The 14,311-nt window shown below is 65.0% G+C and overlaps 1 protein-coding gene across 1 annotated transcript in view; it reads left to right on the top strand.

The window, feature by feature from the left end:
• The window catches only part of SSPO (SCO-spondin), a 46,904-nt gene that overhangs the window by 21,703 nt on the left and 10,890 nt on the right, over positions 1–14,311 (top strand). The window contains 25 exon segments of the mRNA XM_025039004.1: positions 15–179; positions 503–755; positions 1,777–1,823; positions 2,009–2,179; positions 2,533–2,664; positions 2,902–3,047; positions 4,269–4,363; positions 4,981–5,033; positions 5,168–5,374; positions 5,491–5,661; positions 5,787–5,866; positions 7,333–7,502; positions 8,000–8,046; positions 8,155–8,346; positions 8,430–8,600; positions 8,860–9,060; positions 9,373–9,469; positions 9,575–9,774; positions 10,102–10,268; positions 11,362–11,522; positions 11,718–11,941; positions 12,569–12,610; positions 12,770–12,925; positions 13,417–13,626; positions 13,767–13,934. Coding sequence (XP_024894772.1) covers positions 15–179; positions 503–755; positions 1,777–1,823; positions 2,009–2,179; positions 2,533–2,664; positions 2,902–3,047; positions 4,269–4,363; positions 4,981–5,033; positions 5,168–5,374; positions 5,491–5,661; positions 5,787–5,866; positions 7,333–7,502; positions 8,000–8,046; positions 8,155–8,346; positions 8,430–8,600; positions 8,860–9,060; positions 9,373–9,469; positions 9,575–9,774; positions 10,102–10,268; positions 11,362–11,522; positions 11,718–11,941; positions 12,569–12,610; positions 12,770–12,925; positions 13,417–13,626; positions 13,767–13,934 — 3,726 coding nt within the window.

Here is a 14,311-nt window from a genome sequence, read left to right as displayed (position 1 = left end):
GCTCTTCCGGTCAGTGTCAAGGGTCTGGAATCTGGGGGGCCCCTGGTCTGCCTGCTCGGCGCCCTGTGATGGAGGCATCCAGACACGTGGACGCAGCTGCTCTGCCTCGGCCCCTGGGGACCCTGAGTGCCAGGGACCCCACAGCCAGACCAGGGACTGCAACACGCAGCCCTGTTCAGGTACCAAATCTCCTCCCCACTCCCCGCCACCCCCAAATCTCCACCCCTTACCCCACCCTGCTTCGCACATCACTGACCTCTGGCTCCAGGACAGGCAAGGCCTGAGCTGAGACTCTGCTGGATTTCCTGTTTCCTCCAGCTCCTGCCTGCTGGGGACCAGGCACCAGCTGTGGCCCAAGGGTGGGGACTTCCTTTGGCTTCTCAATTCTGCCACCGGGCTGCCGCCAGTCACCTGCACGCAGGTCCCCTTCCGCTCGCCCACCCCGCCATCTCCTGGCCCTTCCCTCCACCGCTGCTGAGACCCGCTCTGTCTTCCCGTCCAGCCCAGTGCCCAGGGGACATGGTGTTCCGCTCAGCCGAACAGTGCCGCCAGGAGGGGGGCCCATGCCCTCGGCTGTGCCTGGCGCAGGACCCTGGGGTGGAATGCACCGGCTTCTGTGCCCCTGGCTGTGCCTGCCCTCCTGGCCTCTTCCTGCACAATGCCAGCTGCCTGCCCCGCACCCAGTGCCCCTGCCAGCTGCACGGGCAGCTCTACGCACCGGGAGCGGTGGCTTCGCGGGACTCCTGCAACAACTGGTAAGCCACCAGCGTCGGGGCAAGGGGAGGGCGGGTGGGAGAGGGGCCTGGTGGCTCCAGAGGGGGCAGGTGTGGATGCACATGCACGGGGGTGGGGGGAGGCTTAGCATGCCTCCACGGTACCCTGCGAATGCCAGGGTGCGCGAGATAACCGGGCCTGGAGGAACAGTCACGCCCATTCGACTTACGGGAAGACGGAGGCTCAGATAGGTGATCTGTGCTGGAGCGAGAGCCCGGAGAGGGGCTTCCAGCTTCTCCAGTTACCTCTGTTTCTCTTTCCTGAACGCAGTTCTCTACCTGGGATTCGCTGGTTTCCACTCAGAAACCCCGAACGCCCGATATTCAAAGCTGACGCTGGGCATCGCCAGCAGAGGGCGCGCTAACCCTTCCTTTTCCCTTTTCCATGTTGATGCCATTTCCCACTCTTCATTCTTCATCTTGCTCTTTGTTTTCCATCCTCCGGCCCCAACCTCCAACGCTCTCCTTCATTTTTCCTCTCCCCCCGCCCCCCTCCTCCTACGTTGCTTTTTCTCTAAGATTCTTTTTCTGGAAATTCCACCTAATTGACAAGTGGCCTTTGACACATTTGTTGGAGAAAAGTAAAGGGGAGACAAAGTGTGCGGTTTCCCTCCGCGGGGGGCCCGAGTTAGGACACGCTCTGTCTATAAATCTCTCCTCCCGGCTCTGGAAAGCCGCTCCAAGTCGCTTCCAAACAGTATTTAGTAAACACCAGTGGCATAGAAAGTCTGAGAAGGTGGCTCCTGGGTAAAGCCGTGGGACCGAGGGCGGCCGGTGCAGGGCGTCGGGGGCTGGCGGGGGGCAGAATTCTCCTGGCGGGAATCCTGAATCGCGGAGGAAGCTCGCGTGGACGCGGGCAGCGCGCTTGGCTTCCCAAACCCTTGGCTTCGGTTCTGTGCGGTGTCCTCCTGGGCGGTGCGGGGTCCGCAGTGGCTCTGGGGCAGGTGCGCAGAGCTCCAGGCGCAGGGGCTGACCGTGGCCGTGACGGGCCCTCTGTCTGCAGCACCTGCGTCTCTGGCGAGATGGCGTGCACCTCGGAGCCCTGCCCAGGTACCCCCGTGCTCGACCCCGGGAATCAGAGGAGGCGGGTCCTCAGGGACCAGAGGGGACGCTGGTCCCTTCAGAGATCAACCCCACGGGGTTCCTCAGTGACGCCCCGGGGAAGTGGGGGTCCAAGGACAACTTGACCTGGTTTCACACCTGCCGTGACCCGCCCCGCATACCCGCCATGACAGTGGCCTGTGGCTGGAGCCCCTGGACCCCATGGAGCCTCTGCAGCCGCAGCTGCAACGTGGGTATCCGGCGACGCTTCCGGGCGGGCACCGCGCCCCCAGCTGCCTTTGGGGGGGCTCCGTGCCAGGGTCCCGACATGGAGGCTGAATTCTGTAGCCTGCAGCCATGCAGAGGTGAGAGCTGTGACCGAGGTCCTCAGAACACTCCAGAGAGGAGCTGAGGACACTCCCAGTCGCTCCCCCACCAGGACCCCAAGAGAGGTGCAGGGGCCTTCCCTAAAAGATGCCACGAACATGTGGTCCCCAGGAGGCCCTGACAAGTCCTCCCTGGGGGCCAGCCTGCTCCAGGCCAAAACCTGGGACCTCCCGAGAAAGGGCAGTGTCTCTTGGGGCGGGATGGGGGAAGGAAGGGGGTGCCCTAGGGTGTCTGGGATCCAGGGGGTGGAGGTGCCCAGGTGTGTGGGTGTGTGAAGAGGAAGTGGGCTAAGTGTACGGAGAAGGCCTGCAGTGACCGGGGGCCACCCCAGGTCCTGGTGGGGAGTGGGGCCCTTGGTCTCCGTGCTCCGTGCCCTGCGGTGGTGGCTTCCGGAACCGCACCCGAGGCAGTGGCCCGAACAGCCCTGTGGATTTCTCCACCTGTGGCCTGCAGCCCTGTGCAGGTGAGGGCTGCCCTGGGGACCTACTTTGCCTACTGTGCCCCTGCCGCAGCGCTCATCAGCCACCTGACCCCTGGCCCTGTCGACCTCCCCCTCTTACCCCAGGGACCCCTCTCCCTGACCTGTGCAGCCCTGTGACCTCCCCGGTCACACACAGCAGAGCTGATGCCTCTCCCAGGTTGGGATCCCAGGGGAGAGTTGAGTGAGCCTGGACTAGGCTGTCAACTTCTGTGTCCCCAGGGCCAGTGCCTGGCGTGTGTCCCATGGACAAGCTGTGGCGGGACTGTGCCCAGGGCCCTGCCTCCTGTGCAGAGCTCAGTGCCCCACGAGAGACTAACCAGACCTGCCAGCCTGGCTGCTACTGCTCGCCTGGGATGCTCCTGCTGGTGAGCAGCCTCCCTGCCTGGCCTCCTCAGGGCCTGGGGACCCTGGATGGCAGGGAAGGGACAGGCACGGCCTGAGTGGATGCAGAGACAGGGGGACCCTACAGAGCGGAGGGGAGAGCACTGAACTCAGAGGTGGTGGCTCAGCTCTGCCAGCAACCAGCAGGTGACCCGGGCGAGCTGCATTCATGTCTCCTGGGGCCTCTGTTTTTTCTGGAATGGTGGTAGGTCTACCAGGTCTTTGTGATTCATGCCTGCCCGAGCACTATGCCTCTCAAGTTATGGACAGCTATCTCCTGAGCACCTACTATGTGCTCAGTCTTGGGCTACATTGTGAGGCACGAGCAGGCTCTGCTCTCAAGAAGCCTCCAGCTTAGGGAAAGCAGACCTGGAACCCCTAGAATGAAGACAGAACCCTGCATTACACAGGAAGTGAGCTTCGCAAGCTCTAGAGCGTGAGATGCAGACTGGCAGGGGCTGGGTCAGTCACGGCGGGCTTCCGAGAGGAGGTGGTCCTGACTGTCCGTCAAAGATGGGAGTGTGTGGAAAGCAGGGAGGCGGCCACTCCAGCCGGAGGCGGTGGGGACCGTGGCTGGGAAGTGCAGCAGGCCTGGTGGAGTTTGGACAAAGCTCGTGGAGCGGTCGGCAGGGCTTACGGAGGCGCCGCCGAGCTGTGGGCCTGGGTAAAGGAGAGACTCGTGGGGTCTGGCTTCAGATCAGGCTCTTCCACTAGCAGCTCTGTGACCTTGGGCCGAGTGTTCTCGAGCCTCAGTTTCTTCGTTTGTACAACCGGGGTAACGCTGTACCCGGTCATCCGAGTCTGGAAGACAGTGAAGAGGCTCCCAGGGCCTGGCCGGATACCTCTGTGTACTTGATTTTGAACCATGCGCTCGCTGTTTTTTAAAAACTTGAGACGCTAGCGACTTCTGTCCAGACTCATTGTGCCCATAGTCTGGTCGGTTTTATCTTGTCGATGAAAACGTAGGGGTCACCGTACTAATAGCACCTTTCGTGTCTTGTTGGCTGATTCCATGGGCGTTTGACAATCGGGAACGATCTTTTTCTCCCAGAGATTGGGGGTCCGTGCCCCGCCACACTGGCAGGCGTGGGAAGGGACAGATGTGTGTGGAAGGGGTGCGCATGGCGTTTGGGGAGGGGGCCTGGGCAGGGGCGCCGACCGACCGGGCTGAGATTGGAAGGTGATGGTGGGGGTTTTGGTCCCAGAACAACGTGTGCGTGCCCGCCCGGGACTGCCCCTGCGTCCACAGGGGACGGCTCCACGCCCCGCGCAGTGCCGTGCTCCGTCCCTGTGAGAACTGGTGAGACCCCGCCCCGTGCAGTGGCCCTGTGACCCCCCAGCACCCTGCTGTCCGTCCTCAGCGGCAGGGGACCTCGGCTTCCGGCGGGCCGCCCCCTTCCCCCACAGGCGCGGGGTCCGGCTCCCGAGGCCGCCCACCCCGTCCGTACCAGGCTGCTGTCTTCTGTCCTGTCTGGTCTGACGGGGCTGCCACAGCGTCACAGACCGCGTGGCTACGACGACCAAAGTTTGTCCTCTCCCCGTTCTGGGCACAAGAAATCTGAGACCAAAACGTCGGTCGGGTGGTTTCTCCTCGAAAGTGGGAGGGAGAACCCGTCCGGGCCCCGGTCCTCCTCTGCGTGTGGCCTCCCCTGACGTCCCCTCTGCGGCGGCTGCATCGCTCCCGTCCACCTTCGCACGGCCCCTTCCCTGTGTCTTCACGTGTGTGTCCCCGAATGTCCCCTCGTGTAAGGACACCAGTTGCAGTGGACTAGGGCCACCCCGATGCCCTCGTTTTAACGTGATGATCTCCGTGAAGACCCCCGTCTCCAAACAAGGTCACGCTCTGGGGCTTAGGCCTTCAACAAATGGATCCGGGGGGCACAACGGCGCCCCAACCCTCCGCTGCTCTTCCTCCAGCTCCTGTGTGTCTGGGCTCGTCACCGACTGCACGCCCCGGCCCTGTGAGGAGGGTGAGAAACGGGCCCACTCCTGACCCCCCCGAAGTGGGCACGACTGGTGCCGGGGAAGGAGCGCCCCAGGACGGGGCAGCGGGAGGGGGCCTCGCCCGGGTCTCTCTCTGCCCCTCCCTGCTGTGCACCCCCAGGTCTGCCCGTGTGGTCTCCGTGGACCCCGTGGAGCGAGTGCTCGGCCTCCTGTGGCCCTGCCCGACGCCATCGGCACCGCTTCTGTGCTGGGCCCCTCAGTGTGGTGCTGTCCAGCGGGGCACCGCTGCCCCCGGCAGCCTCGCCCGCTCCTCTTTGCCCAGGCCCCGAGGCCGAGGAGGAGCCCTGCCTCCTGCCAGGGTGTGACCGTGAGTCCCCCAGAGCCCGGGAAGGCACCCCAGGGGATACCCGCTGCCTTGTACCCGCCACCCTTCAGCCCCAGCCAAGCCCCCTCCCCACGCTCCTTCCTCTGCTGTCCCCTCAGGAGCTGGGGGCTGGGGTCCTTGGGCTCCCTGGTCCAGCTGTAGCCGGAGCTGTGGGGGAGGCCTTCGGAGCCGAACTCGAGCCTGCGACCAGCCCCCACCCCAGGGCCTGGGAGATTACTGCGAGGGGCCCCAGGCCCAGGGGGAGGCCTGCCAGGCCCTGTCATGCCCAGGTACCTGCCAGGGATAGGGGCGGGGCCAAGGAGCAGAGGCAGGAAAGCTGCAGGAGGCTTTATGGGGAGAGAGGCTGGGATGGGCAACCCGCACAGCTCTCAGCCCACCCCACCCCCTCCCACAGTGACCGACTGCGCCTCCACTGAAGGGGCCGAGTACAGTCCCTGTGGGCCTCCCTGTCCTCGCTCCTGTGATGACCTCGTGGTGAGTCCAGGCCCCCTTGGCATGTCCATCTGACCCCTGGCTCCCAGGGTCACCTTACAGCGGGGCAGGGTAGGGCACTGGAGGGAGGGATGGGGTCATCTCCCACCAGGCCGGCACCCTGTTGTTCCCGGAGAGGCTCGGAGACCTTGACTTTGTATTCATGTGTGTACATGTGTGTGCATGTGCATGCGTGTGCATGTGTGTTCGTGTGTGCATGTGCATATTCATGTGCATATGCATTCATGTGCACGTGTGCGTGTGTGCATGTGCATGTCCGTGTGTGCATGTTCATGTGCATGCGTGTGCATGTGTGTGCGTGTGTGCACGTGCATGTTTGTGTGTGCGTGTTCATGTGTGTGCATGTGCATGTGTGTTCGTGCGTGCATGTGCATATTCATGTGCATATGCATTCGTGTGCATGTTCATGTGCGTGCATGTGCATGTTTGTGTGTGCATGTTCATGAAGGGGCCGAGTACAGTCCCTGTGGGCCTCCCTGTCCTCGCTCCTGTGATGACCTCGTGGTGAGTCCAGGCCCCCTTGGCATGTCCATCTGACCCCTGGCTCCCAGGGTCACCTTACAGCGGGGCAGGGTAGGGCACTGGAGGGAGGGATGGGGTCATCTCCCACCAGGCCGGCACCCTGTTGTTCCCGGAGAGGCTCGGAGACCTTGACTTTGTATTCGTGTGTGTGCGTGTGTGTGTGTATGTGTGTTCGTGTGTGTGCGTGTGCATATTCATGTGCATATGCATTTGTGTGCATGTGTGCGTGTGTGCGTGTGCATGTTTGTGTGTGCATGTTCATGTGCGTGCGTGTGCGTGTGCATGTGTGTGTGTGTGCCTGTGCCTGTGCAGGTGCTTATGTGTGAGACTGTTGACTGAGCGCCCGGCCAGGACCATGGAGAGGGACAGTTCAGAGCAGACTTGGCTCTTGTCCAGTGGAACCTGCATGGTGGGGAGGCAGCGGGTCTGAAGCAGAGATGCTGGACCCGTGGAAGAAGGACGGTGGGCCTGTCTGGGGGGGTCCAGGAGATGGAAGAGGGAGGGGCAGTGCCTGGCTCCTTGCCTCCCCTGGACCTTCCCAGCAGGGCTGTCTCTCCCCGCAGCTTGCCAGCCCCTGCTCCCTAAGTCCTGGGCAATCTGGGAGACGCCTTGGTTCCTAGGCATTGACCTGGGGTCCCCACTGAGCCCTCCATGGGGCTCACCTTTGGAGGAACCCCCCCCACCAAGGGAAACTCCTCCCAGGCTCTCCTCTCCTCCCCTCTGCCCTGGGAGGGGACAAGGCAGACGTGCCAGTGAAACTCGGGCAATGACCATGTTGAGGACGTAGGCGCTGAGCTGGGATGTCACCCTTCCTCCCCTCTGCACATCCCCAGCCTCCTGCCTCCTGCACCGCCAGGGCGCCCCTCCCTGGCCCCTCGGCCCCATTTTCAGTTTTGCTGACCAGAGACCCACCTGCTGTCCCCCAGCACTGTGTGTGGCGCTGCCAGCCTGGCTGCTACTGCCCCCCGGGCCAGGTGCTGAGTGCCGACGGGGCCCTCTGCGTGCAGCCCGGCCACTGCAGCTGCCTGGACCTGCTGACCGGGGAGCGGCACCGCCCGGGCGCTCGGCTGGCGAGGCCGGACGGCTGCAACCGCTGGTGAGGGAGGGCGCGGCAGGCAGCAGGCGCGGGGTGAGGCAGAGCGCACCCCGGCTCTCCCCGGTCTCCGCTGACGCAGGGTGTACTCCCACAGCCCCTAAGGAGATGCGGCAGGCCCCCGACCCCTGTCTGAGAGGTGGGGACGCTGAGGCAGCTGCAGAGGGCTGGGCGTGTGCTCCGAGGGGAGGAGGGTCACAGGTGTGGTGTTTCCTCTGCTGTCTGGTCCCAGTTGGCAACAGACTACCCGTGGTCATCTCCCAGTAGGACACACCAGCCAGTGACCAGCAGGGAGCCCAGGGGCCACCTGAAGGGCCTGAGTGGGACAGGAAGCAGGCTCTGGAGGCGCTGGAGATGGGAAGGGGGACCCAAGAGCTTGGAGGGACATGAGGGTGAAGGGGCGAGGGGAAGGGAAGAGGCGGCATAGGAGGGGTGCCTGTGGGGGCACGGCCGGGACTGAGCTGCGATCCCCCCAATCCCGTGCCCTATGCCCCGCCCAGCACCTGCTCAGAGGGGAGGCTGAACTGCACAGACCTACCTTGCCCAGGTACGTACCCAACGCAGAGGGAGGTGAGGAGAAGCAGCCAGGGTGGCAGAAAGGGCCGGGGCTGCAGAAGGGACTGCCGTGCCTGGTGCCCACTACTGTCCCCTACAGTTCCCGGCAGCTGGTGCCCGTGGTCGGAGTGGACAGCCTGCTCCCAGCCCTGCGGGGGCCAGACAAGGACCCGCTCCAGGGCCTGCGCCTGTCCTGCTCCTCGGCACGGAGGGTCCCCGTGCCCTGGGGAGGCAGAGGAGGCCGGGGCTCAGCACCAGAGCGAGACCTGCCCCAGCCCCTCCACGTGCCCAGGTGAGCTGCCCTCACGCATCTGCTCCAGTCCCCGCAAGCTGGCCCCCTGGGCTTCCTAAGGTGATTCTGTCTTCCTGGCACAGCGGACGGCGCCTGGAGCCCATGGGGACCATGGTCTCCCTGTGACGCGTGCCTGGGCCAGTCCCACAGGACTCGGGCATGTAGCTGGCCCCCCACCCCTGAGGGGGGCAGGCCCTGCCCCGGGGGCCACAGGCAGAGTCGCCCCTGCCAGGACAATTCCACACAGTGCACAGGTGAGGCCTTCTGCAGAGACCTGGGAGAGTCCCTTCTGAGGCTGGGGAGACGGTGATGCTGACCTCTGACCCCACCCCCCCCACACACATGCATGTCACTCTCTTTGAGGGGCGGTCCTTAGGTCACTCGCCCCATGGACTTGGGATGAGGTGGAAGGTCTGAGCAGGCGGCACACCCCAACCCTGCCCATTGCGGGGTATCAGGAGTCCTGGGATGGGCCCGCTCAGCACCCCCCTCTCTGCCTCCCTCCTGCCGTAGACTGCGGGGGTGGCCAGGCTCTTCTCCCCTGCGGGCACCCCTGCCCCCGATCCTGCCAGGACCTGTCCCCTGGGAGCGTGTGCCAGCCAGGCTCGACGGGCTGCCAGCCCAGCTGCGGGTGTCCCCCCGGCCAGCTGTCCCAGGACGGCCTCTGTGTGGCCCCTGCCCAGTGCCGATGCCAGTACCAGCCCAGAGCCATGGGTCAGTGCTGCCCTCGCCCTTGCTCACCGGCCCACTGGCCCATGCCCGGCGCCTGCCCCTCTGCTCACGGGGCCAGCCTGGACTACAGGATGGGCGTGGACCCCCTGGCTGCTCCAACACTGCAGGCCTATCCGCCCGTACTCCCCGCTCCCCCGGGCTGGTCCAGGTCGGGGCCTCCATCCCCATGTCCAAGACTCGAGGCCCCACAGGATGGAGACTCATGGGGAGGGAAGTAGGAGGCAGTGGCTTGGGAGAAGGAATTGGGGGCATGCTGAGCTGCCCGGGGTCCCGCCCCCACTCCTGTGCCCTCAGGGATCCCTGAGAACCGGAGTCGGTCAGCAGGGTCTGCTCTCAGCTCCTGGGAGAGCCTGGACCCCGGAGAGGTGGTGGCTGGGCCGTGTGACAACTGGTGAGCCAGGGGAAGGGACAGGGAGGGCGGGGTGTCCGCTGGGCAGCGGGGCCCTGAGGGGATGAGCCAGGGGCGTGTATTCTGAAGCCCGGCCCTCGTCCCCAGCACCTGCGTGGCGGGCACTCTGCGGTGCCAGGAGGTTCCCGGCTGCCCGGGCCCCGGGGTGTGGGGCTCTTGGGGCCACTGGGAGGACTGCAGCGTCTCGTGCGGGGGAGGGGAGCAGCTGCGTTCTCGGAGCTGTGCCCGGCCCCCCTGCCCCGGGCCTGCCCGCCAGAGCCGCCTCTGCCACACCCAGGTCTGCAGAGGTGAGCCCGGCCCGGCCCAGCTTCACGCTCTCACTTAGGTTTGGGTCCCCTCTTGGCCTTTGACCTTGACTCACAGGTGTCTTTTGATCCCTCCCACCTCATCCCCACATGCTGCCCCTTCCCGGGGGAAGTAGCCAGATTTGGGCTGTGCCAAGGGCTGGGGAGCCCGTTGGAGGGGGCGTGACAAGGCACTGAGGGGCCCAGCCCAGGGAGGATGTGGTCGGCACAACGTGGGGGACGTGGGGCCATGGGCACTTGGGTGAGAGGCAGGTCGAGAGGAAGCGGGCACTGGGCCAGCGCCGGGCACTGACTCAGGCGTTGCTGCAGAGGCGGGCTGCCCGGCCGGACGTCTGTACCGGGAGTGCCAGCGTGGAGAGGGGTGCCCCTTCTCCTGTGCCCACGTCACTCAGCAGGTGGCCTGCTTCTCCGGTGGCTGTGAGGAGGGCTGCCACTGCCCCGAGGGCACCTTCCAGCACCGCTCGGCCTGCGTCCAGGTCAGAACCCAGGCAGCCAGGAGCCCAGGGCCCTCCCCCTCTACCCGCGCCCGGTCCCCCTCGCCCCCCACCCATTCCCCCCACTTCTCCTCAGCTGTCAGCTCCTCGCCTCTGCAGACCCTCTGGCCTCCAGGCAGCTCGCTCCTCCCTCACGTGACCCTAAGCTGTCTGAGGCCTTAGCTGCCTGCGTCTGTCCATCGAGGGGCATCCCAGGGAGTGGGGACGTCGCCCGGGCCCCTGCTCTTCACTAACGCGTCTCCTCGGCTTCCAGCTCCAGCTTGGAGCCACCTCTGACGGAGATGTGGCCAGGGGTCCCCTCTGGGTCCTCCTCGGCTCCCAGCTCCTGGCAGGGCGTGCTGCGGGTTTCCTGCCAGACCCCAGTGACTCCCACTCAGTTCAGGCCCCGGCAGGGACTCATGGGTCCTCACTGCCCCCAGTTCCCTTCCATACCTTGTGCGGAAAGGGTCCCCTCACCTTCACTCTGCCTGGTTCCAGACTCCTTGTCTCGGGCTGTGGGGTCCAGGTGGCAGGCAGGTGCCGCGCTGCTCTGTGAAGCCCAGAGGCACACGGGATTCCCTTGCGATTCCAAACCCCAATCTTGAAGCCAGCATCCAGCAGCCTCCCCCACCGGCCAGAGTTCTAGAACACCGTGTTTGGACGGGAACTGAGCAGCCACCTGATCCCACTCCTGACTTAGAGCTGATGACACTGAGCCCCAGGGAAGGGAAGGGACACGCCAAATCACGCAGTTGTTGGTAGAGCTAGAAGCCAGCTCAGGTGTCCCAGTTCCTGGCTGCGGCACCTGCCCTCCCCCACACCGTCCAGTCCCGACCTGTAAGGGCCTCTGCTGACCCTGCTGCATCCTAGCTCTGCGCCGTGTGCAGCAAAGCTGGCTGTCTGTCTTAGGTCAAGACCATAGGTCATGCACCTCTCACCTGACACAGGTGAGCAGTCCCACTTGCTCTGGAAATGCTGTCCTGGGGCCCAGAGCCTCGCCCCGCCCCCTCTGAGGGTGTGCACAGGTGCAGAGGGCTGGTACCAGGCGGGTGGCTCTGCTCCTGTCATCACGTTTCTCCTCTGCCCCCACCCCCAGGAGTGCCCCTGCGTGCTGACAGCCTCATTGCTGCAGGAGCTGGGAGCTGCCAGCGCTGACCCTTGGGCTCACCCGCCCGTTCTGGGAGACGGCGGTCAGCCCCTTGGGCCTGGAGATGAGTTGGATTCAGGCCAGATCCTCCATACCGGTTGCAGCAACTGGTGAGGGGGACGGCGAGGGGAGAGACTTGGGGTCAAGAGAGGGGGAGTGTTGGGCCGCCCTGGCCCCCACCCAGCCTCGGCTGACCCTGGCCCAGTCTCCTTTCCCTTTGGGCTGAGACCTTTGCCCATGCCCCCCATGCCCATTCCCCCGGGGGCCGTCCTGCCCCTCCACTCACCCCCATGCCCTCTCCCCAGCTCCTGCCTTCATGGGAAGCTGTCTTGCTCCGCGGGCGACTGCTCCAAGGCTGGAGGTGGCTTCGGTCCCTGGGGGCCTTGGGGCCCGTGCTCCCGCTCCTGTGGTGGGCTGGGCACCCGCACCCGCACCCGCTCATGTGGTGGCCCATCGCCCGCTGCCGGCGGCCAGGGCTGCCGTGGGCCCCTGCAGAACCTCGGGTACTGCCTCAGCCCGGACTGCCCAGGTGAGGGGAACGGGGAGGCGCTGGGCAGAGTCTGACGGCAGAGGCCACTTCGGCCGGCCCTCTGTCCTTTTCTGTCCCTGTCCATCCTTGTTGCTACCTCTGGGTCTCTTTCTCTCACCTTCTAGCTCTGCGCTTGGCTTCTATTCAGGTACATTCAGCCAACATTTCTGGAGCTCTTTCCAGATGTACCTTACTGTGTGTGTGTATTGGGGGGGAGCAAGGACCCTGTCCTTGGAATCCAGGGCCTCAGACAACCATGTCAGCATGTGGGGAGCCCTGCAGGAGGGTGCACATGCTACGGAAGATCGCGAGGTTGAGAACCGCCCTTGAGGGGCGGTCTGGGAGGACTTCCTGGAGGAGGCAGCATTTAAAGGGGCTCGGGAGATGGAGAGGAGTTTGACCGGCATTGGAGGGGAAAGAATGCCAGGTGGCAGAAGCAGCTGGAGCAAAGGCCTTGCTGCCACGAGGAAGCGCTGTGCTTGGGGGCTGGAGTGTCCACGGGAGGCCAAGCTAAGGGAAGGGCTGAACCAGGCAGCCACGGGGTTTGCAGCTCCGCCAGCCTCGGGCTGGGCTCTGGCGCACTGCAGCCTGGGAGATGTTTCTGAGCAGGGTTTTCCTTTGGCACAGGGGCTGCAGGGTCCACGGTGGAGCCGATGACAGGCCTTCCAGGTAGCACAGATGCTTCAGCTCCCGGCCCCGCACTCCCCACACCCCTTCCTTTGGGTAAAAGCAAGCTCAGGGCCTCCTCCCTCTTCAGCCCTGCTTCCTGGGAGGCCGGGAGCCCAGGGCTGACTCATCGGGAGCCACCTCTTCCTCCTGTTCCCCCAGGTGGCTGGGGCCCGTGGTCCCCATGGTCCCCCTGCTCCCGAAGCTGCACAGACCCTATGCTCCCTGCTTGGCGCGGCCGCACCCGCCTCTGCCTGGCGAACTGCACCGGGGGGCACACTTCACAGGAGCGCCCTTGCAACCTGCCCTCCTGTACAGGTGCTCCCTCCGGTCCCGACCTCTGACCCTAACCGCATCTGAATCCCAACCGTCCCCTCCGACCCCCAACATCCGCCCTCAAACAACTAATTCTAAGCCCCAGCCGGTGTCCAACCCCAAACCAACATCTAACATCCCTCGAGCACGTGCCGAGTTCTCGGCCTGACACCGGATCACGGATCCGTGTCTGACTCTGGGCCCCGGGCCCTGTGCCAACCCTGGCACTGTCTGGGAGCCCCGCCAACTTCCAGCAAATCCTCGCTCGTGTGTGTACCGAACACCCTCCCCCAAGGTCCCATCCAAAGCCCTCAGCAGCCCAGTGAATCTGGCAGTACTGCCCTCTAGGAGAAAGGGGACACAGAGGCCTCGTTGTCAAAGCCTCAGGCACTCAGTATCGTGAAGTCATAGCTGACCCTGAGGAGGGGTCTGCGCTTGAGCTGGGGCGGGAGGAGGAGGGGCTGGCTCCAGCTCAGCTTCGTCCTGTTGCACAGAGCTGGCCCTGTGCCCTGGCCCTGGCTGCGTGGCCGGGAACTGTTCCTGGACTGCCTGGGCCCCCTGGGAGCCCTGCTCCCGCAGCTGTGGGGTGGGCCAGCAGCGCCGCCTGCGAGCGTACCGTCCCCCAGGGCCCGGCGGGCACTGGTGCCCCGACATCCTCACGGCTTACCTGGAGCGCCGCTTCTGCAGCCTGCGTGCGTGCCCAGGTGAGGCGGGCTGGTGAGGACCGGCACACCCTTCCCTGGCATCAGCGCCCCCACAGAGGACCCTGCCCCCCTGTCTCTGCGACATCAAGGGCCCTGTCTCTGAGCCAGACCCTCGCATAGCCCTGTTCTTTCCCACCCAGTGCCCGGAGGCTGGTCACGCTGGAGCCCCTGGTCCTGGTGTGACCGGAGCTGTGGGGGTGGCCGATCCCTGAGGAGCCGCAGCTGCTCGAGCCCCCCACCCAAGAATGGGGGTGCCCCCTGTGCTGGGGAGAGGCACCAGGCTCGACTCTGTAACCCCATGCCCTGTGGTATGTTGGGGTACAGCACAGTTCTACCTGCCTTCCCACCCCCACCTCTAAGTTCATCCCCATGACACCCTGTGACATAGATGGGGGACAGTCTGGTACCTCTTTGGCCAGTTAACGAATCGGAGACCCCCAGGGGCAGCTGTCAGGATCTGGGCACTGGGCGAGGACTCCCTGTGCCCAGGGCTGAGCGGCTGGAATCTGCCCCCTGCCCGCCCCTGCCCCGGGTCATTCTCCCTGCCTTGCCCCACCCTCCGGGTCCTGAGGAACTGCCCGCTCTGTTGGATGATTTGAGGGTGACTGACGGTCATGAGTGTTACCTGGTACCTGAGATGTGGACTGAGCCAGACAGGCTGTGACCGCCCCCGCCCCGCCCCCGA

Source organism: Pteropus alecto, unplaced genomic scaffold (assembly GCF_000325575.1).
Source record: "Pteropus alecto unplaced genomic scaffold, ASM32557v1 scaffold48, whole genome shotgun sequence".
In the NCBI taxonomy this organism is placed as follows: Eukaryota; Metazoa; Chordata; class Mammalia; order Chiroptera; family Pteropodidae; genus Pteropus; species Pteropus alecto.
Note: the sequence above shows the minus strand (reverse complement) of the source record. Positions and strands in the feature narration are given on the sequence as shown.